This window comes from Thunnus maccoyii, chromosome 4 (assembly GCF_910596095.1).
Source record: "Thunnus maccoyii chromosome 4, fThuMac1.1, whole genome shotgun sequence".
In the NCBI taxonomy this organism is placed as follows: domain Eukaryota; kingdom Metazoa; phylum Chordata; class Actinopteri; order Scombriformes; family Scombridae; genus Thunnus; species Thunnus maccoyii.
Genome location: NC_056536.1, coordinates 19,601,675 through 19,624,972, shown reverse-complemented (window position 1 = coordinate 19,624,972; position 23,298 = coordinate 19,601,675). Strand labels below are relative to the sequence as shown.

Here is a 23,298-nt window from a genome sequence, read left to right as displayed (position 1 = left end):
AGTTAACTCAGTTAATCAGTAAAACCAGTGAGTAAGTACCATTTAACTTTCTCGTTTGTAAACAGAAAGGTGTTGCCACAGTGTAAAATATGAACATGCAGAGGTTGGCAGAAAGTGGATTTCATACCCAAATATTTCAAATTATAACACAGCATTGTGAATATACAATAAGTAATTAAAAAAAAAAACAGGTTAAAGTGTAAAAATTGTGACTGTCAGCACTAATTGTTCCTTACACTATTTATCAGGAAAGATGGTTTGTGGATGTTTGGTACAAACTTAAATTGTGAACACACAAAAATAAGTACAGTGAGGAAACCTTAGGTGACCTTTCTGTGCTCAGTTACATTCAGATACAATACCATAAGCTACAGAAACGGATGGCTTTAATATTCTCCTCAAACAGAAGAAGCTTTATTCGTTATGTCAGTAAGGTCAAAGTAAAAGTCTATTTGATGTCTTATTTCTCATTATTTGATGATTCAAGTGCCATACCTTTTGGTAAAATGTCCATCATCTAGAATGATTTCATAGGATTACTGTATAAAAGACTTGGTGAACCTTTTTTCTGTGGCAGATTTTATCTGTAGAGATTTGTTATATGTCAGAAGTAATGTTCTTCTCTGACAAATGTCAATGTAGGCTGGGCACTTTTTCGTGAATAACAAAGAATCAACTCCCGCACACTATCAACACCTTCACCAGGCATTTCACACAGCAAATGACAACGAGTCTGTATATAAGCACACACACACACACACATACTCACAGTAAAATCAGCCAACTACCATAAGTGTTAACAGTGTGCGGGAGTCGATTTTTTGTTGTGAACTCCTTTTGCACTTTTATGTGCATGACACAACCTACGTATACTACTTGGTTATTTCCCATATCTGGTCAGCTTCATGTGGTGTTTGAAATCTGTGCCACTGACTGCTCAGTTCATCACAGAAGACTACACTCTATGCTAGCACTTCCATCTTTGAAATATCTTTGGACTTCAAATTTATGATGACATGCCTTCAGAGGTTAAATGCACTTATTGTAAGCTGCTTTGGACAAAAGCATCTGCCAAATGAATGTGATGTAATGTAGTGATGTAATGTAGTGTAGGACTGTGTTAGCATACTTATTTGTGTCCATTGTTTCACCCTGTTGAAGTGGACTGGAGTAAAGCGCCTGGGTGCTGATTCTGTTCTTGCTTCCCTGAAGGATTGTCAAATGAAGAGAGAAATTGTGAAAAAGTGAAATGCACTTTAATTACAATATACCCCTGATTGTAACTGAGGTGAGTGACCCCTCATTAGCCTTTCGTTTATAAGATTCTGTTCACTTGTAACTGTGTCTCTCTTTTTCTCCGTACTGTACATGCAATGTTTAGTTAATAAATAGCACTTTCTCTCTCCCGCCCTACTTGCTGCTGCCAGTTTTCAGACGACTTAAGATAATTTTTCCATGTTATATAGTGTTAGTGTTGGCACCAGCTACTAAGACCACAAATCATATTCGTTTCTATCTAACAACAGAGCATTACATGGAGAGAGGAAAAACAAAACAAAACAGAAGGAATATTTGCAATGTTTAAAAAATGTTATTATGACACAAAATATCTATGCTGGTAGAAAATGTTGGTTTGTAATCAAATAATAGGTGGCTGTAATGAAACTTTGATGATTTTACACATGAAATATGTAGTGACAATCTGTTTTCACCTTAGTTTGTGTGATTGCATCCCCATCCCTTTCAACCGGCCTCCTCACACATCTTTTAAATCTGGTGATGTATTAATCTCAGCACATCATGCTTTTCGGCCAAATTTGTAAAGTAACTCTCTCCAACCACTTGTGCACACAAGCACCACAGATCCCAAACAGCTGGGTAAATCTTGATCCCTGTCATGGTGACAACAGACATGGTGTTGAGGCCCCAGTGAGGTGCTCCACCAGGGGGCAGAGGCCACCCATCACCCCTTGATCCATCAGATCACAATCAAATCACTGGAGGTCTCTGTTGCCATATTGGTGTCTTCAGTGATTATGATATTAAGGCTCCAAGGTCTTCAGATACAGACAGGTGTGATGCAACAGGTTGTGTCCCATTTAGTTTTGACCCGTCTGTAGCTTACATAAAAGAAATTCTAGGGTTTACCATGGGAGGGGGGATATGCTAGCTAAGTAATTACCCACACCCCACCTCAGTCCTCCACCTTCTTTAGCTGCTTGGCTGAACCAGCATGAGTCCTCACACTTCAGCAGGTGTGAAGAGAAGAAAGAGGGAAAGGGAGTGAATGATGAAAAGAAAGGGGAAAAAAGAGCACATGAGCACCTGTTTTAGACTCCAATGCCTTCCTTTTGCAGGCTGAGGCTTGCACTGCCCCGCCCAGAACTACACATGCACGTCTCACACTGCCTGCTCAGCTATGTGAAGGAGTATTAAAGGGTCAATTTTCAGGAGTTAGAGATAAACAGACATGGGGGGAAAAGTCAAGAGGGACTAGTAATTACGGTCAGTAATTACTGATGGTTATGGCAGTAAATCAAAATCAACTAAAGGCCCTCAGAGACTTTCATTTCTCTTTAAGTGGCTCATGCATGCATGGAGAAAGATGTGTGCATCTATCACAAACACTAGAGGTGGGACATTTTAGCCTAAGTGCTGGTTAGCAGCATTTAGCAGCTCTGAAATGGGTTCAAAGAACCTGAAACAACAGAAACAAGCCAAATCATTTGTGCCCAAAATGCAGGTGTAGCCATCAAAAAAATTCCAAAGTTGTTCCCACAATCCAGGCTGCAGCTTTTTCCATGTCCTCTTTTGTATGCATCAGACGTTTTGATTTTGGCTGGGGACCTTTGTTGCATGTCATTCCGTTTTCTCTCTCCTCATGTTTCCTGTCTATCTCTACTATCAACTATCAAACAAAGGCAAAATGCATAAGAAAAAATAAAAAAGTTGAATGTTTTCATTATCTTTTGAGTTTCTGTTCAATTCACAATGAGAGATGTTATAATATTCATCCAAGCAGTAGTTCATGAAAGATTCTCTCACATGAACATGTTAAAATCAAATATGACAACATTTTCAAATGGTGCTTTAAATCTGGATTTATTTATTTGAAAGGTGAAATCCTCTTTCACGAAGTTTAATGTTTTGTTTATTCTTTGTACATTAGCCACCATGAGGAGCAGGTGCTGGTTTAACTATTTCAGAGTTATTCTAACATTATTCCCCACACCCAAACACACACAGCCTGGTCATCTGATCTGACCACCACAAGGACCAAAGTCAGCATATCAGAGCTCTGGATGTCCCAACCTCGAATCTAACAACACACACACACACACACACACACACACACACACACACACACACACACACACACACACACACACACACACACACAATAACAGCATGCCTACAGAGCTCACTCAGGCTCATTAACCTCCTGGTGGGGGGGATGGGGGGTCAGGGGCATCAAAGTGGCAGGATCACTACAGACTCACCCAGCAATCCTACCATGGGGGTCTGGAGCCGCAGCGTCTCACCCCCTAATGAGAGGCCATGACATGCACACATCCACACACAGTTTGACCCCTCAGGACCAGCTGGAAAAGAGAGTCTGACATGCCTGTCCAACCCTCCTCCCCCTCCCCCCTTGCCTCTTCCATTCCTCTCCCAAACTCCAAACATTCCAGTCGCAGCGCAGCGGCCAGGACAGCTCGCAGTCACCACCGACCTGGTTATCTCTTCTTCCCAAATACACCAAGATCCAGAGAGAAGGAGAGAAAGATGGAGATAAAGAGAAGGAGCAATATGTGTACACAATTTAATGTAGGGCTGCAAATAATGATTATTTTCATTATTGATATATCTGTCAAATATTCTCAATTAATTGATTAATTAACATCATATAAGCCAAAAAGGCAGAAAATCCTCACAAATAAGAACCTGAATGAGGGAATGTTTGGTATTAGTGCTTGAAAAATGACAAATTATAAATTGATTATCAAAATAGTTACTGAATAATTTTCTGATAATTTGCTCTGATTTAATGTCCAAAATTAAACTTGATTTGGCCATGACGATTCATTTTCAAGATCACAGGGAGTCTGGAGAGCCATGGATGCCCTGCAGCTGAGCCCCAGAAAAGTCATAAGTGTCACAATTCATACAAACATTTCCCAAATCTGAAAGTGATCCTGTAGTTCAACTTGGTTAGCGATAGAAAATCTGAATGCACCCTGCTTGTTTACGACTGTAATCTGCAATAGTCAGTTGTAAAATGTGTAGTTAAAGGATAGACTCAGAGTTTTTCAAGTCTGTCTTAAAACAACAGTCAGGTGTCCGAATGAACACTAAAAGGGGTTTTCCTTGCTGTAATTATTCCTCCTCTTCATACTGGCTATTACAGCTTTTCTCAATCGTTTCACACTATAACTGGGCCAATTAACGAAACATCCCAAACCATGATGCCATCTACCAAAAGACAGACCCATTTCCCAAAACTATAAACACCATTACCCTGTTTTCACTCATGTGCTCATTTAGAAATCACTGGCATTCAATATCATTAACTCAACTCATCACAGCTGGAACCCAATTAACACACAAATCCCCAGGTGGAAACACAAAGAGTCAAAACTATTCACACACCAATCGCAAACTCAGGATAGATCGATAAAAGGGCCATGGGTCGGTTCACCTGAGGCAGAATAAATGTGATTTCTTTCTTTATGTACAAACTGTTTTTTTCATTGGTTTATATCGGTAAATACATGGAAATTATTTTACCGTATTCTACGTCTTCTGCATATTTTTACAGTATATTTACTTTTTCACTCAGTTTCAGTTTATTTTACTACAGTACATTGAGGAATCAAAAATTCTGATAATGTATACATGTGTTGTGTCATTATATTGTATTCATCATGTAAAGAAGTTGTGCTAGGGGAAAATCATAAGCGCCATGATTCATTATAGTAACAGGTTTTTACAGTAGTGTTTTGAATTGATCTCATCAGTGTGTAATGGTGTATTTCGTAGTGTTTGTATATTTGATGGGTTTTGTGTGATGTCTGAAGGCAAACTTTGGTTTAGATGTAAGATTACATGGTTTTGAGTGGAGAAATGTATCTTAGCAATCATGAAAAACCGTAAAAGATCCCCTTCAAATGTGCTTTCAATGTAAGTGATGGGGACCAGAATCCACAGTGTGTCCACACAGTCATTTTTTTTGGAAAAATGTATTTCAAAGTCTATCTGAAGTTTATATGAGGCTTCAGCAAATTCCCTCTTTGTGTTTCCCTGTTGAGCTGCGGTGGAAGTATAGTGACAAAAATAGGGACCATGGCACTAAAAGGACTGTAATATTGAAAGATATCTATTTGATTTGACTAATTTGGACGGCTGAAGCTTCATATTAGCTTCAGATAAATTTTTAAATACATTTTTGCACTGTGGATTTTGTCCTCCATCACTTACATTGTAAGTGCCTTTATGAAGGGATCTTCTAATGGCCAGTATGAACAGGAGGAATGATTTCAGCGAGGAAAACCTCTTTCAGTGTTAATTTGGGCACCTGATTGTTGTTTTAAGAAAGACTTGAAAATTTGTCACCCTGTCCTTTAAGTCTTATTACAGTCACTAAATTTCCAGTGACTTCTTGCAACAATGAGATTAATTTTAGATTTTATGAGTGTAAAGAACCCAGATTCACAGAGCAGATATTCAAAACAAGAGACGGATAAGGAGAAAAAACAAATAAATAAAACAAAAACACACCTATCTGTCAATCAGCACAACTGATGGGCAAACGCACTCAGAGGCATGTGGGGGGTGGTGGTGTGAGGAAGTTCTCAGTAGAGAGAAAGGAAAGGAAAGGGAGGGGAGGGGAGTGGGGGGGGATTTGGAATAGCATTCTGCCAGAAAGGCAAGTGCAGCAGCAGCAGCAGGGTGAAGGAGGGGTGCAGGGTCGAGGGAAGAGGCACCTTGCAACAGCTGGTCTCAATTATCCGTGGAGGGGCTGCTGAGTGTACAGGACTGAGTGTGTGTGTGTGTAAGGTTGAGGCATCGCAGGGGGAGGGCTGAGACCACTGGCGCCAGGAGGGGAGCAACAGGTCAGGGAGGATGAAGATTATAAAAATACTAGCAGGCAGTTGGCCTTGGTCCTGCCGGCGCACAGTGTGAGTGTGTGTGGTTGATACTCCTCGCCTGCCACAGTGCCACAGGATGTGGAAGAGTGTGTGTGTGTGTGTGTGTGTTTGTGTGCCCACAGTGCGTCAGGGCGGTCTGTTTCTGCATACATCCTGTGAGATAACCTTCCTGGTTGAATAAAACAGGCTCATCCCATGTTTTTATCAATCAAAGATGTGCAGAAAACTGAATGTCTCAGTGGTTCAGATTTTTTTTTCAAAGAATATCAGTTAAACATGTGATATGTGAAGTAGCATTGTTTTTAATGTATTAATCAAAGTGTTTGGTAATAAAATAATGAAACAAATGAATAAATTAAATCCTTTATTATTCCAGTAGAACAAGTTGACTTTCTGTCATAGACCCACTGAGTAAATTAAGTAAGTTTTATTTTCATGTAAAAAACTGTATTTTCTGACAGATGCATGTCCTATATTCTCACAAAAGTTGAAGCAACAAATGGATAGTTTTGGTAATTGATAAATTGTATCATAAAATTATCAATTATGTTGTGTCTCAGTTCCTTGGCCCCGGCAAGAGGACATGGCTGGAGATAGATGAGTGTAGGACGCCCTCTGGTGTTCAATAAGTCTTATCACATGAGGACACACTTTACGATCAGAACTGTCACAGACAACAATTCAAGGAAAGGCAAAAATCATGAAGACAGGCGGATGAAAGTTAAGGAGTGACTTCGCATGAGCGATCACATTTCCGCACTCACAAGCAGCCCCTTAATTTAGCGCTTACCTGTATTGTCACCATTACGGTAAACGCAAGTCGTCAAACAAGTTGAGGACTTCTGTCGGAAATTCAAGTTTATTGTAACAAAGAGGCATCATTTGTCTTTTTCTGGCGCTACAAAACACAGAGTAGGTTATTCTGTCAGTTTAACAAAATTACAAGTGAAAATCGTTTCAATGAAGTGGTTTATCTAACTCTAAATGTGACAAAATTATATTTAATAAATAGATTTCAATTAAATAAAAAAGCAATAAAATCTATTGATATAAACATGGAATAAATAGATAAATGTTTCCAAGTGAAATGCTTGTATGACCTAATTAAATCACTATTAAGTACAGCAATAAATAATTAAGCAATGAAAGAAATTCTTCTGTCATAGTGTTATTATTTCATGTTTCACTGCAAAATAGAAGGATACAGCTTTCTTTTATAGGAGTGAAACTTACTTAAAATGCCTTTTAGAACACTAAAGCTAGTATGGTGCGCTATGCTGACAGTGAGATCTCATATCTAATATTGTAACTTAATGTAGCCTTTTTTAAAAAATGTATATATTTTTTAATTGAACATGTAGACATTCAGCAGTTAAATAGAAAATGTGCATTCTTGCGCAATTAAAAATATATGTCAAGAAAATCAAGTAAATAAAAAACATAAGAAAATATGTATTAATTTTATTTATTTTATATTAAGTAATATTTAACACTAACTATAAGATTCTTACAACATAATCAAATAATATAACTTAACATTGTGGCTTTGCATTTACCGTAAATATCACAGTACTGGTGCACTGACACTTTGTGACCGCGGAAATGCGAATGACGTTACTTATATCCGTCATTTTAAGAGAAAACAAGAAGTCAGACAGCGTTGCAACAGGTTGCTACGCTGTTAATACGTGAGCTGGATGTCACGTTGTAGACAGTCAAGGAAATACAACAGCTGGAAAAACTCAACGGTCTGAAGATAATGGTTAAAGTGATGTGGATATAAAGTCTTTGGTATGAAAGGTAGGTAGCCTGAATGGGAGACGTTGAAGGTGTGTATAGTGGGCCCTACATCAGGCTTATATTAAATCATATGGTGGCTTTTCTCGAAATGATATTGGTCTGATGAAATGTAATGTCAATAAATGTAACGTAGCCTAAATGTGAGCGCGGCGTCACCCGTGCGTAAAACTGAAAAAAGTTTTACCATAGTAAGGCTATTTAAAAAGTGAAACTAAAGGTCTGACTTGATGGGAAAAAGACTCAAACTTCATAAAAACCCTTAATAACCTACTCTGTGAGTTCATTTTTAATTTTAGTGAAGTAAGTAAATAAGTACAGCAGTTACTGAAGATGTAGAGACGGAGCCAGAGCATGAAGTGTCCTGATTGGACTTAAATGTTGTTGTTGCTGTTTTTGTTGTTGTTGTTGTGGGAAAGTTTTTGTTAAGGACCCAATCATAGCCTACAGGTAACAAATGGCTTTTCTTACATATGTATTAGGCTCTATAGGGTGGTTTCAGCAAGTGGGAAACTTTAGGCTACTTTATGGCAGCACTACAAAAAATACACCAAATTTCTGAAATGACGCAACCGTTCTTCAGTAACATGAAGGGAATTTATTGTCTACCAGTTTAATACTCTCAAACCCCACAAGACAGCCGTCTTTTTCCTCTCATTTGAGTTTTAAAGGTGGGACAGTGCTTTTTACAGCACAGACAAACTCTTAACTACTAAATCAATTAAAACATATTAATTAAATTACATTTTAATCAATTACACCACAATAAACTGACTGTCAATAAACCTTTAAACATTTTAAAACAATTCAAATAGCCATTTTCTATAACAGATGTGTTACATGTACTATTGATGTAGAGCTCAGAAAACAGTTATGTACTTAATCCTTACAATCTGAACTAACCTCTGTGTTCATATCACATGTTCACATCCACAACTTTAACATCTTCAGTCACTTCATCAGTGTTGTCCATTAATTAATTTAAATGTATAAATTGCAGGAATATTGCATAAAACATGCTTAAAGAAGTGTCCATGAAAGCTGTGTCTCAGGTTTACTGACACTTCAGAAAATGTGGGACAGTGCTTGAAATACAGATTCCAAGAAAAATTAAGACGATAATGTGCACTCTTATTTTGATCTGTGGTCAGAGACAATAAGTTTTTTTAATAAAATGTCTGGCCAATTTATATTTACTTAAAGCCTTTATGTTTTTCAAAGTCAAAATTTATTTGCCCAGTCAGACTCCCTGAACATATGCCAAACAGTCTCTCTTTAAATTCCAAACACACCCATGATGATGATGTTATACAAATAAAGTAACTGTTCAGTTACAAGAAGTGTTGTGGCAAGATATCTGGGTGAAACATCTTTATTGGTTCTATCCCGTCAAATGGCAAAACAAGTCCATGCTTAGATGTCCCACTTTTTTGTCAAGGGGACAACAGAAAAGAGACTTTTTTTTACCTTGATAACAACATATAAGGATAGCACTGTATCTTTTGATCAATAGAAGCATACCATTTGTGGGTGTGTGTACACAATGCTGAGACACATTTTTCCAGTATAAAACTTTGGATGAGGAACAAGCTGACAGTGACTGTTTTGGGAATTAGCCTAAATAATTGAGTAACAGGCTAATAATATGTCATCTGGGCAGCAGTATCATGAAAGCCAGTAATAGTAGTTTCAAGAAAATTAGTTTGATCTTAGTAAAAAGTTATGCATGTGGTTAATTAGTCAAAAATCATCTACTGAAGCATCTTATGGTGAGTGGAGTGAGGTGTGCAGTATATCAGTGAAATCACACTGATATCAATGTCTGATGTGAGCTTGTGTTACTCATTTGCCTGTTAGACTGACACGAGTCCCAAAGATGAGTGTTCATGGGAAGGAAGACGGCAGAGCAGAGTCTCCAGTGTCCAGCTGTGTGTCTCTGAAGAGTGACCACTCCAGAGAGAGTCCTCTAGCCTTCAGTAATGAACCTGGACCTTTCGACACAAAGTACAAGTTCTCCTCATTTTTGTTGGGGTCAAAAGTTATATATGATATGTCATATGGGCAGCAGTATTATGAACGCCGGTAATAATAGTTTCAAGAAAATTAGTCTGATCTTAGTAAAAAGTTATGTATGTGGTTAATTAGTCAAAAATCATCTACTGAAGCATCCTATGGTGAGTGGAGTGAGGTGTGCAGTATATCAGTGAAGTCACACTGATATCAATGTCTGATGTGACCTTGTGTTACTCATTTGCCTGTTAGACTGACACGGGTCCCAAACATGAGTGTTCATGGGAAAGAAGAGAGCAAAGCAGAATCCCCAGCGTCCAGCTGTGTGTCTCTGAAGAGTGACCAGTCCAGAGAGAGTCCTCTAGCCTTCAGCAATGAACCTGGACCTTTCAACACAAAGTAAGAGTTCTCCTTATTCTTGTTGGGGGCAAAAGTTGATCTGTCAGAATGTCTTGATTTTAGAGTCTACAGATGTTAGACAGATTTTTAGTGGTTCTCAAATGTTTTTTGTCATGCCCTTTGTCATGCTTTTTGAGTAAAACCTGCAATCCACTTTTTAAAATGAACAATTAATAATATTGAGGAAATAAGTTTAAAAAATGAGCTAAGGTGAATATTATTTTATTGAAAAAGTATCAAGAACATAAACTGCATGTTTCCTTTCACCTTTACCTGGGCACTGTTGTTCAAATGAAAAATATAATTTTCTGTTTTTACAGAATTTCACCTAAAGAAATACCCATATTTTTTCAAAAGGAGAAGATTGGGTGATTTTTACCTTGTATTTTAAGTCCTCATGTATTCAAAATTTGTTGCATTTTTTGGAAACAAGAAGAAACTGTTCACTGCACTTTATGGTATATTACGTCATCTCGCTGTGACACAGCTACAAATGTGTACAAAGCAGAAAGGATTTTTTTTTTTTAAAGCAGCTATATATTTTTTATAACAACAATGTATTAAATGACTATGTGTCAGATGCGTTGCTTGTAGAGATTAACCTACAGAGAATTACCACCTGACTCTGCAGCTCCCTTCAGCTTTACAGAGCTTTATAGTGTGTTTCAGCTCATTGTTTAGCTGTCCGGTTGCAACTTTACTGTTTTGGTTCACTCTCACCGCTCTCATAGGTTTTAAGAGAAAAAGCTCTAAAAACCCACTGTACACTACCTGCTCAGCATCAAACTGCAAACAGGCAGTTTTAGCGACCAGCTGGTTAACATATTGGAGCATTTTGCATTCAAGTTATTTCCCCCCGTCCCTATAGATATTTAATTTACCTTAAGAATTGATAAAGACCAAAAAGCTAAAGGAGAGTGACTATTGGACTTACATTCAACAGGTGGACAGAAACACGGCTCCAAATGAATTATAATATTGATTCGTAATTGCTGGATGTGTAAATAAGCAGCTGTTTGCTAACAAGTTCACCATATCAGCTTAAAAGGTTATTATGTCAATGTTGTGTTCACAACTTGTTTCCACTGACCCCCTCGTTGGCCAAAAATTCAGTTGGTTTAACTCCCCAAACTTAGCATTTACCATAAACCACTGACCAAGAGCTGTTGTGTCATCAGACTTGTGTGTTCAGGCATGTAAAGCCCTCTTGACAAGTTTTGGGACATGCCATAACACATGCAGCAATGGGTAGGGTAAACTTGTTTTAGGTGCAGTTGCCCTTTTGAATAGAGAGTGAGAAACCATCACCAGTCTCTGCTTCACATGGATAGAATTGTTGTAAACCAGGCTGTTTTTTCCATCGGAAAGTCAATATGACATGTGCTTGAAGAACATACCATGAAAATTTTCTCTCTTCGGACATGACATGACATTTGGACATTTCCTTTCTGTATACAGTACATATACAGGGTGTAGCATACCATTTGTGGGTGTGTGTGTACACAACGCTGAGACACATTTTTCCAGTATAAAACTTTGGATGAGGAACAAGCTGACAGTGACTGTTTGAGAATTAGCCTAGATAATTAAATAACAGGCTAATAATATGTCATATGGGAAGCCGTATTATGAACACCAGTAATAGTAGTTTCAAGAAAATAAATCTGATCTTAGTAAAAAGTTATGTATGTAGTTAATTAGTCAAAAAATATAGCCAATCAGGTAATCATCTACTGAAACATCCTATGGTGAGTGGGGCGAGGTGTGCAGTATATCAGTGAAGTCACACTGATGTCAATGTCTGATGTGAGCTTGTGTTACTCATTTGCCTGTTAGACTGAAACAAGTCCTAAAGATGAGTGATCATGGGAAGGAAGAAGGCAGAGCACAGTCTCCAGTGTCCAGCTGTGTGTCTCTGAAGAGTGACCACTCCAGAGAGAGTCCTCTAGCCTTCAGTAATGAACCTGGACCTTTCGACACAAAGTAAGAGTTTGCCATGTTCTTGTTGGGGGCAAAAGTTGATCTGTCAGAATTTCTTGATTTTAGAGTTACAGATGTTAAACTGTTTTACATTAGGTTGATGTATCCCTTCATCTTTACAGTTACAGAGTAGAGTTACAGTTTAAATACAACTTATAACAGCACAATTAGAGCTCATTTAGTACAACTCATTGTGCTGACACTCATGCAAACACACACATATACTTGCATATTGTAGAGCAAAGTGGTGTGCACTCTCTTTCTGTGTCTGTCCATGATTTCACAATCCTAATTTTTTTTTTTTTTAATTTTTCATTTTTTTGACTTGTCATAATGAATCATAGATGGCCCTAAGTAGGGGAAATCCTACTGTGAATTCAATATTGCATCAGTGTCTATATTAAGGACATAAAAATCTCAATTTAATTAAAAAAACCCCCCCAAAAAACCAACAACTTTTCACCAATTTTGACTGCACTAACTCCTGAACAACTACCCCAGTATGGCTCAGACAAAAAAGAAAAAAGCATATTGCACCTTCAGTTTCTCCTCTCTGCCCAAACACCAACGTAACCCCCCTCCTTAAAGCCTCCACAGGCATAACTGACAGATAATGTAACTTAAATTGCATTTTATTTATTTTTTCAGACACTAGAATTACTATAATCATCTGATATTATGTGTATTAAGTAGTGATCAAGCAATAAATTAACTCAGGTTATACTGAAGATTGTTTTCACTCATGATGATTATGACACAATCAAGAAATTAAAAAAAAAAGCAATGGCTTACTCACAATGGCTGGTTAAATGTGATTATTTAAACCGTGTGAGACATTTACAAAAGAAACATTACATGTTCTGTCTGCATTGTGCTATTAGTATTGCTGAAAAAATTTGTCTTTTTAAAAAAAAAAAAAAAACAGTAAACAATAACAAGGTTTTAAGTTAAAAAGAAAATACCTTCATCTTCACAGAGAGAGGAAAAGGACAAGTGTTGTTATCAAGGACCAGCTGTCCTGCTGTGCTTTGTGCCAGGAGGTCCTGAGGGATCCGGTCACTATGAGATGTGGCCACCGTGTCTGCAGGCAATGCATTGATGCATACTGGGAACAGTGTGAACCAACAGGAGAATTCTCATGTCCCCAGTGTGGAAAAAGATCCAGAAAAAGTCCCGGACTGCAAACACCAAGTCAAACCAGCACTGAAACAAGTAAGGCTGGCAGTCTATCTACTGTTATTATTTCTAAAACAGGACTTATTGTGTTGCTGCAGTCACACTTCTTTTTTTCTATAACATGCAGCATGTTTAGCACATTTAAAATGTTTAAACATTTCATAAAATACAAATATTACTATAAAATGTATGTATGAGGTAACTAAAAAGACAACCAGCAGCCTGTTTCAGTAGTGTGTGTAAGTTTGAATCTTGTGTGGGAGTTACGTAGTAAACTTTGTAAAAACAGGTTGCAGCATACAAGTTAGTTACAATGTTAAGTAAAGATAAATCTCATATTTACACAGCTATCTTCACTTTAGAAAAATAAAAACAAAAACAAGTACAACAGAAGACATCAATAAATGATTAGATTATTAATGAGGTAACAGACAAACCCATGTTGTATCATATGGTTGTTAAGGTTGTGAGTTTGAAGCAAACAGGAGAAGGACCCAAATGCACAAATCAGTGCAGGACAAGTAGATTAAAAGGAGTTTTAATAATTCAACATAAATAGGCTTACAGGTTGACAACAGGAAGGCAATTCAAACAGACGAACAACTCCAGAGGGCAGGTACAGAATAACAGGTACAGGTGGAAAATGGGCACGTATTCAGTACAGACTGGGGCTGCGTTCGAAGTCGCATACTAACGTACTGCCTACTACATACACAATCAGTATGTACTCCATACTGCCTACTAAATAAATGATTAAGTATGTCATTACCAGCATACTGTTCACACTTAAGTAGAGTCAAGCAAGACAGCCAAATATCCCAGAACACATTTCGCACCATGCTGCAGTGATGGTGGAGATTTTAAACCAGGCTAAAAGCTGTTGTAATCTACACTCTGGGACTGTTAATATGTCACTTTATTAAGTTTCAACATTTTTTCAGGCAAGAAAGTAACCATTTAGATTCCCAATATGTGGTCAGTTTATTCAAATAACGTCTGTTTGGATATTTTCTCCAACGTTTTTGGAGACGTGGGGAGACTGGTCAGTCAAGAGAGACAGTGCATTTTGGGGTGGTTGAGTATGTCCAGTCAGTTCACATCACATACTCAGAAATTCTTGCTAATCTATTATACATCTCATTTCTTGCATACACAAAATCCACATACTATGCAGTTGGAACACACTACATACTCAGTTTGACGTCATACTTAGTATGAATAGTACGTTAGTATGTGATTCTGAACGCAGTTGATTAGGTGGAATGAGGGACAGGTGAGCTGTTGGGTGTGGGAATCAGGTGAGAAAGTCTGGGGGGCATCTGGTGGACAGGTGGAGAATAGCAGGGACTGAGGCAGAAATGGCAAAATGAACTGGACCAGGCAGTTATTATGACAACGGTAGCTAGTTCACACATGATAGCATATATTACATTATTTTTTTTAATAAAGCAGTCTGTTGTTGGTGGCTTACTCTCTGTCTCTAGTTGGTAGTGTCTTCTTTTCCCCATATTATCTGAATAATGCACTGGGTGACAAATCACTCGCTGTGACAATGTTTTGATTATGGTTGACTTAGCAAAGTTACAGTGTAAATAGAGATGTTCCAACTGTGATAATACAGTATACGTCTTTAACCTTATTTATTCTTTTACTACATATCTTTTAGTGACTGGCTGCCTGCAGGAGGTTTTAGGCAAACACAAGATCAGTCTTAGAAAGAAATGTGAATTTGCACTAGAAGGAACTGCTGAAGCAGGACAAAAAACCCACCTGAACAGGATCTACACAGAGCTCTACATCACTGAGGGACAGTGCGAAGGGGTTACTATCCAACATGAGGTGTGGCAGCTTGAGACGATGTCCAAAACCCTGCATGACACTCCAATCAAATGCCACGACATCTTTAAGGTCTTACCTGGCCAAAAGAGATTGATCAGAGTGGTTCTGATGAGTGGCATTGCTGGCATTGGAAAAACCTTCACAGTGCAGAAGTTTACTCTTGACTGGGCAGACGGCTTTGAAAATCAAGATGTTAGCGTTGTGATTCTGCTTTCGTTCCGGGAGCTGAACTTGATCAAAGAGGAGCAGTACAGTCTTCTCAGGCTGCTTCAAGACTTTGATCCATCATTACACATGGTCACAGCAGAAATGCTTGCTGTCTGTAAAGTGCTGTTAATCTTTGATGGACTGGACGAAAGCAGACTTTTGTTGGACTTCCAGAACAATGATGTTGTATCGGACGTCACACAGACATCACCAGTTAACGTGCTGTTGACAAGCCTCATCAAGGGGAATCTGCTTCCCTCAGCTCTCCTTTGGATCACTTCCAGACCTGCAGCAGTGAATCAGATCCCGCCTGCATTTGTAGATAGGGTAACAGAAGTACGAGGATTCACTGACCCTCAGAAGGAGGAGTACTTCAGGAGGAGATTCAATAATGAGTCACAGTCCGGCAGAATCATCTCACACATCAAGGCATCCAGAAGCCTCTACATTATGTGTCACATCCCAGTTTTCTGTTGGATCACTACTACAGTTCTGGAGCATATGATGATGACAGAACAAAAAGAGTTGCCCAAGACTCTGACTGAGATGTACTCCCATTTCCTGCTGGTTCAGACCAAGAGGAAGACACAGAAGTATAATAATGGGCATGAGCAGACAGACAGAGATGTCCTTCTGAAGTTGGGAAGACTTGCATTCGAACATCTGGAAAAAGGGAACATCATGTTCTACCAAGAAGACTTGGAGCGGTGTGGTCTTGATCTCAGGGAAGCCCTTTTCTCAGGACTTTGCACAGAGATCTTCAAGAGAGAGCGTGTACTCTTTCAGAAGCTGATTTACTGCTTTGTTCATTTGAGTATTCAGGAGTTTCTCGCTGCGGTCTACATGGTCCACTGTTACCTCAACAAGAACATAGAAGTACTGGCGACATTCTTGGGGGAAGATAGCAAAAATAGCAGTGACCCAGGTCTGGATAACTTCCTCAGTAGAGTTGTAGACAAAGCTCTGTACAGTGGAAATGGCCATCTGGACCTCTTTGTTCGCTTCCTTCACGGCCTGTTATTGGAGTCCAATTGTAGTCTCTTAGGAGGTCTGCTGGGTTGGGAAGTGAGCAGTCCAGAAAGCATTCAAAGAGCAATAAACAACCTGAAGAAGATGAATGCTTATGATATCTCCCCTGACAGAAGCATCAATGTCTTCCACTGTTTGATGGAGATGAATGACCACTCAGTACATCAGGAGATCCAAGAGTACCTGCAATCAGAGAACAGATCGGAGAGGAAACTCACTAAGACCCATTGCTCAGCTCTTGCCTACATGCTGCAGATGTCAGAAGAGGTTCTAGATGTGTTGGACCTGAAGAAGTACAACACATCAGGTGACGGAAGACGGAGATTGCTCCCAGCTGTGAGAAACTGCAGAGACGCTCGGTAAGTCCAGATGAGAATATCAACAGTGTAAAACCACAAAAATTTCTGTCTATTGCAAAAAGGTTTGTTACAGTTAAGATATTTAGTTTCTCATACATGTTCTCTATAAACATGTTGATTTTACCTCAAAGTATGTAACTGATTCCATTCTATCACTGATAAAGATTGTGAGATGCGATTGAAAGCTATGAAAAAGCTAGTAGGTAGACCTTTGAGTTGAAATTATTTTGTCATATTGACAAAATTTCTTATCACTACTTACTGGCAAACTACGTCTTAGATGTGGTTGGCTGAATATACCTTAAAGTATACTTCTTTCAATCTCTTGATTGTGTTTCTAGCTGTGGGTCACTATTAGTTAGCTAGTATTACTATTACTAATGGTACTGCTAATTAATTATGTATATCAGGGCAAAGTACCTATGCTGCTTTGGCTAATACTGACTCATCATCATGTGTTTGCAGACTCTCTGGCTGTGGACTCTCTGAATGTCATTGTGAAGTCCTGTCCTCAGCTCTGATGTCCAACCCCTCCCATCTGCGACAGCTGGATCTCAGTGAAAATGACTATTTGTTGGATTCAGGAGTGAATCTGCTGTCGGTTGGACTGGAGAGTCCAAACTGCAGACTGGAGATTCTAAGGTCAGACCACTTTCAGATAGCTCTTTACTCATTCTTTTTCTTCTCCTCCTCATGTTTCTGATAGTGTGATATGGAGTTATACAATATAAGAAGGGGCTAGACCATATAACACTTTGTAAGCAAACATCATGATTTTAAATTCAATTCTATAGCAAACAGGGAGCCAGTGTAAGGAGAAGAGAATGGGAGTAATGTGGTCCCTATTTTTTTTTTTTTTACATTGTTAGACCTTGTTTTTGATGCATAAGTTACAATAACCAAGGTGGGATGATATAAAGGGCTGGATTACTTTTTGTAGGTCAGAGGTACAGAGAACTGATCTGAGTTTAGAGACAATGCAGAGCTGAAAGATGACTTGATTTAACTTCCTGCTTGATCTGTTTGTCAAACTTCAACACTGAATCAAATATGATTCCAAGATCTCTGGCATGTAGTTTAACAAAAGGGGACAATGTGCCAAGATGAAGAGAATAAGTCATGTTGGTTAGATGCTGCAAATAATATAATTTCAGATTTATTGTCAGTGAGCTGGAATTTGGATTTTATGTTTTAAAGACACAATAAGATTTGTCGCTCTGGACCTTGGACTGTATGGATTTCTTCTTGTAACTGCATAATATGAACTTTATGATGACATTTGATTTTAAATACATCTATATAAGGCTGATATCATGTTGATCCACATAAATAAGATGGTAATGTCAATATTTTAATACAAGCACCAACTGATTAGAGCATAGCAATGTTGAGCTACAGATTAGGCCTTAAGTGATCTGATTGGAATGTGTGTTTTAATCATATCCTTTATCATATTTTTCAGATTGAAGAACTGCAGTTTGTCAGAAAGTTGTTGTGGTTCTCTGGCATCAGCCCTGAAATCCAGCTCCCATCTGAGAGAACTGGATTTAAGTAACAACAACTATCTTAAGGACTCAGGGGTGAAGCTACTGTCTACTGGGTTGGAGAGTCCACACTGTAGACTGGTGACACTGAGGTCAGACAACATTTTATTAACTTTGTGCAGAGATTAATTTTGTATAATTACTGTGGTTACAGTAGGGGGTGGCACTGAATTCTGTGCTTCCCAAGATTCCTTTGTATACTAGTCCATACTGATAAGATTCACCTTGGAATAACACTATACTGCAACGATATATTGCAACATACTGTATTTACAAACTACACATATTTATTTCAAACTATGGCATTGTCATTAATATATTAAAACATGTTTCCCTGCTGAATTTGCATCTTTTTCAACCTGGCCTACTGTTACAGTAGGTTCATGTGCTGGGAGTTGGGCATGCAAGTGTAAACAATTTCATATTAATTTCATATACATCCGCAATAAATGGTTAAAATTCTATATACAGATTAAGTTGCTGCAGGCTGTCGGAGAGCTGCTGTGCATATCTGGCCTCAGCTTTGAAGTCCAACCCCTCCCATATGAGAGTGCTAGACCTGAGTAAAAACAAACTGAAGGATTTAGGAGTAAATCGGCTGTCTGCTGCATTGGAGATTCCTCACTGTGGACTGACGACTCTGAGGTTAGTGCAGTTCTGTGTATCTTTATATCTTTAATGAGAAAATATTTGTTCTTGTATGCAGATGGTGACTGAAAGATGATGTAATGGATAAAAGGTTCAAGTTCTATTTCACATGTACTGCAATGAAATATGCATTGTGCTGTTAATGCAGTTACAAACCTCCAGCTCAGATCTACAGACCAATACAGCCATTTAATCAAACTACAAGCAAGAAATATTTCTTCCTTTAATGCAATCAGTTTCCCTGGGTAATAGCCCCTCCACCTCCTTTCACATGGAGAGTGATGGAACAGTGTGCCATTTCTTTCCAATGTTCCTCTCAACATGTCACAAAAAGTGGACACAGAAAAGCGCTCCTAAATGACAAGCTTTGTTTGCTTGAGAGTGTGTCTCGTCTTTTAGGATTTTCAGCACTTTTGACTGTCACCACCTTTGAAGTTTTAGAAATGTGTGTCAGAATGGTAATTAGATAGCCAGAGTGCGTCCTAATTCTCCAAGGTGTCTCCTTATTTCCATCACTTCTCTTTTGCAATTTGGTTTCTCCTACTTGCAAGGAAAATATTTTGAGCAAAGAGAATTTGATGAAATGCTTTTCGTGAGGCAAGAAATCTGTAATCTTAATTCTGTGGGCACAGTTAAAGCCCTTAGTTGCTGACTTCAAGAACGCCAAAGAAGGGTGAGACAGCCATTTATACAGGTAATATCAGACGTCATTGGCGGGCATGTCCTCATTCCAGTTCATGCAAATTGGAAGTGTGTTGCTTCACAGGAGTGATGAGGTGTATAGAGCCTGTTTGAGGACTGTCTGTGTTCATTGAACTAGGGTTGAACCAGTAACAAATGTTTGTTTTTACTACAGCATTAATATTCATTTCTCTAATTACAGACTTGATAGATGTGGGCTGACGGAGAACTGCTGTACCTCTCTGGCCTCAGCTCTTAAGTCTGACCCCTCCAGCCTGAGAGACTTAGAACTGAGTAATAACGACCTGCAGGATTCAGGAGTGAATGTGCTCTGTGCTGGACTGCAGGATCCACACTGTAGACTGGAAGCTCTGAGGTGAGCACATTTTTTCAGTTCTGCAATAACATAAATATTAAATCAGTATTATAATACTGTATTTTCTATACATTAGTACAAGGATAAAAGTATTGTGGTGATTCATTGAGTGAGTAACAGACATTACAAGGCGCTTGATAATAAAAGACAAAAGCAAGATATAAAATACAGATATGATATAATAAATACACATAATGAATAATACATAAATAAAATAAGTAAATAAGTAAGTAAATAAAATAAGTCTGAACAGATAGGTCTTGAGCTCCTTTTTAAAGGAAGGTGTCCAGTGTCTCCAAACAGGAGTTAGGAAATTTAGGAGGCCCAGCCTTGAATGTCTCCTTTATTCTAAAGCTTGAAGCAAGGAGCAAGGTCAATTTGGAAACCCTAAAGACTTTCATTTTTTTGTATGTAAATTCTGCAAAGTAACTGTAGCTGTCAAATAAATATAATGGAGTAAAAAGAACAATATTTCTCCCTGAAAAGTAGTGGAGTAGAAGTATAAAGTAGCAGTAAGTGGTACCTCAAAAGTGTACTTAAAAATACAGTACTTGAATAAATGTACTAGTTTAAAACCCAGCATCACAACCCAGGAATGATATTAACAGTTACTGGGGACGTTTTGAGGAGCTGATGGCAAGAGCGCAACATAATTAGCTTCTATTTAGTTGGAAATTCATGATTTTTTTTAAAGTCCTTGTACCTTCAAGTTCCTTACTGAAGCCACACTTTCATATTGAGTGAAGTATTTATACATGTCAGTTAGATATGTATTTGGTATTGTTGGAAGTCTTGATATCTTGAGTATCATTTCAAATCAAGCTCTGTGGGTTTTAGTAGTACTTCACTGTGCAACATGCATTGTAATGGTGAGTTTGTGTTTTACATGGTTGAAGAGGTTATCTAGTGCTGATTCCAGGTTTTGAACCTGGAATCCTGATGTTTTCAAGCAGCATTTCAAACCCAAGAATACTGTTTTCTCTAACTCTGTTTAGATTGAGGTGCAGCTGGTTGTCAGAGGGTTGTTGTGCTCCTCTGGCCTCTGCTTTAATGTCTGAATCCTCCCACCTGAGAGAGCTTGATGTAAGTGAAAATGATCTACTGGATTCAGGAGTGAAGCTGCTGTCTGCTGGATTGGAGAGTCCGCACTGTAGACTAGAGAATCTGAGGTAAGGAATGTCATTTACCTTTGTGAGGACTTTACTTGAACGTAAGGAATGATTTGTTCATGAAAGGGGTTTTCAGAGAACAAGATTCCCTCTTGGGGTTGATTTTGCAATTAGAGATATTATTCAAGTGTGTTAATGCAGGAGGCTGGTATTCCTCACTGCTTCACAAACTTTGTCACATGATGAAACGTGACAGGGCCATCAACACTTCCAGTCAATCATTGCAGTGCATCATGAACTTTGCTGTAGTGATAGTAGTTGTACCAGTTTGTCAAAAAATTGAAAAACAAAAAATTTCCCTCATAAAAATTCTTTTTTTCTCTTCAGATTGATGTGTTGTCGGGTCACAGATGAAGGTTGTGTTTCTCTGGCCTCAGCGCTCAAGTCCAACCCTTCTAGTCTGAGAGAACTGGACCTAAGTAAAAACAACCTAAAGGTTTCTGGAGTTAAGCTGCTGTCTGAAGTCCTGGACAGTCCACACTGTAGACTGGAGACTCTCAGGTCAGTAGCAGGGTTGAGTCAGTCTGTATTATTTTTAGTTAGTGGAAAACCAAAAATTCTGCATGTCCTTGTAAACCTCAAACTTTATAATGGCTGCTTTTCCCCGTGATCATATGAGAAAAGAATGGTGACAGGCTCAAGGATTGCACAAAAAGCATTAATGTAAGAATGTATTAAACTTTTGGATCACTGTTGTTCATCCCTACAGAATGGAAGAAATGGAGTGAACTTTGATTGCATCCATCTGACCAAAATGCTTCTCATCGCTGGCCGTGACATGTTGCTGCAGACTCTGGGGCTGCCACATTCAGCACATCACTGCAACACTGCAGCTGTGTTTTACTACAATCAGATATAGGACATGATTTTCTACTGACTGTCCAACTGTTCGCCCTATTTGAAAAGTACAATCTCTTCAGTTTGTGCCTGCAGAAGTCACTGCACAGTGATACTGCAAGCACAGCGATACTCACTGATAGTTGTGGCAGTTTTTTTCCTTAAAGCACAAAACCACAATAAAGCATGACTTAATACCCACCAGGCATTTCTGTTCATTAGTCGGCATTTAAGCATCTTCATAGGTCATGGCTACATTTTAGTGCTAAATGTACAACAGATGTTCTGCACAAGTTTTGTTTATTTAAAAGGGAAAAGATAAAACTGGGATGAATCTTGTTTTAAATGTTTGCACAGTCAGTTTGTATAACACTTTAAATGTTTTTACAGCTATATGTATAGAATATTTCATAAATGTGATGTCTTATTTTAAAGGTGCAATGTGTAGGATTTAGTAGCATCTAGCAGCGAGGTTGCAGATTGCAACTAATTGGCTCCGTGGCTCTAGAGAGGGGAGCCCCTCTCTGGTTTTGCTGGTATTTAATGGCTAAAAACATTGACAACCTGAACACTAACCTGAATTTATCCAGTCTGCTTTGAACTGTATTTGTAATAACATTAAGAGCTAATTTTAGAGGTTACATCTTACCAACACCCAGAACAATGTGCAAAATGTGTGGAATACTGTAACTTACATTTATAAATGTATGTACATTTGAATAAAGTGAACTGTCAGAGTTGTTTGGTTTAAGTAAGACAGCTGAAAGTTTGAAATACTTCTCAAATTGCTTGCACCTACATTTGACTGGGGGAATAGAAAGCAGCACAATTAACTACATGTAGTCTAAATCAGTGATTCTCTAATTTTAGGTGCATATAAAACACATCAGGCACAAAATGACTTATCCCCAAACCCAAGCTGACTGCCAATGGTGTTTAGAATTATAAAATATAAATCTATAGTTATTATCAGACACTGCATGACAACATCCCGAGGACACTTCAGAATTGTGTCATTTAACAGTCTCTCAGGCCTTTGATTTAATTGACAAAAGGGAAAAAAAATATTCTCACACTTTTCTGGACTGATGTATTTGT

General features: G+C 38.4%; 1 protein-coding gene across 2 annotated transcripts; it reads left to right on the top strand.

Moving 5' to 3' along the window:
• The first annotated feature begins 7,799 nt into the window (after nucleotides 1–7,799).
• On the top strand, nucleotides 7,800–22,955 carry LOC121895031 (NACHT, LRR and PYD domains-containing protein 3-like). Of its 2 annotated transcripts, XM_042407825.1 has the most exons (13): nucleotides 7,800–7,949; nucleotides 9,804–9,950; nucleotides 10,209–10,355; nucleotides 12,192–12,338; nucleotides 13,312–13,547; nucleotides 15,178–16,945; nucleotides 17,411–17,587; nucleotides 18,408–18,581; nucleotides 18,961–19,134; nucleotides 20,021–20,194; nucleotides 21,190–21,363; nucleotides 21,691–21,864; nucleotides 22,073–22,955. In XM_042407825.1, the coding sequence occupies exons 2-13, from the start codon at nucleotides 9,823–9,825 to the stop codon at nucleotides 22,089–22,091; spliced, it is 3,492 nt and encodes a 1,163-aa protein (XP_042263759.1). In that variant the 5' UTR covers nucleotides 7,800–7,949; nucleotides 9,804–9,822; the 3' UTR covers nucleotides 22,092–22,955. The 2 variants fall into 2 exon arrangements, with proteins under 2 accessions (XP_042263759.1, XP_042263760.1); XM_042407826.1 differs by lacking the exons at nucleotides 10,209–10,355; nucleotides 12,192–12,338.
• The last annotated feature ends 343 nt before the right edge of the window (nucleotides 22,956–23,298 follow it).

Excerpts from the sequence above, each read along its gene's own strand:
- LOC121895031 (XM_042407825.1), top strand. The coding sequence starts at position 9,823 with ATGAGTGTTCATGGGAAGGAAGACGGCAGAGCAGAGTCTCCAGTGTCC. Across the intron at positions 17,588-18,407 it reads TGCAGACTGGAGATTCTAAG|ATTGAAGAACTGCAGTTTGT; the intron begins GTCAGACCACTT and ends CATATTTTTCAG. Across the intron at positions 21,364-21,690 it reads TGTAGACTAGAGAATCTGAG|ATTGATGTGTTGTCGGGTCA; the intron begins GTAAGGAATGTC and ends TTTTCTCTTCAG.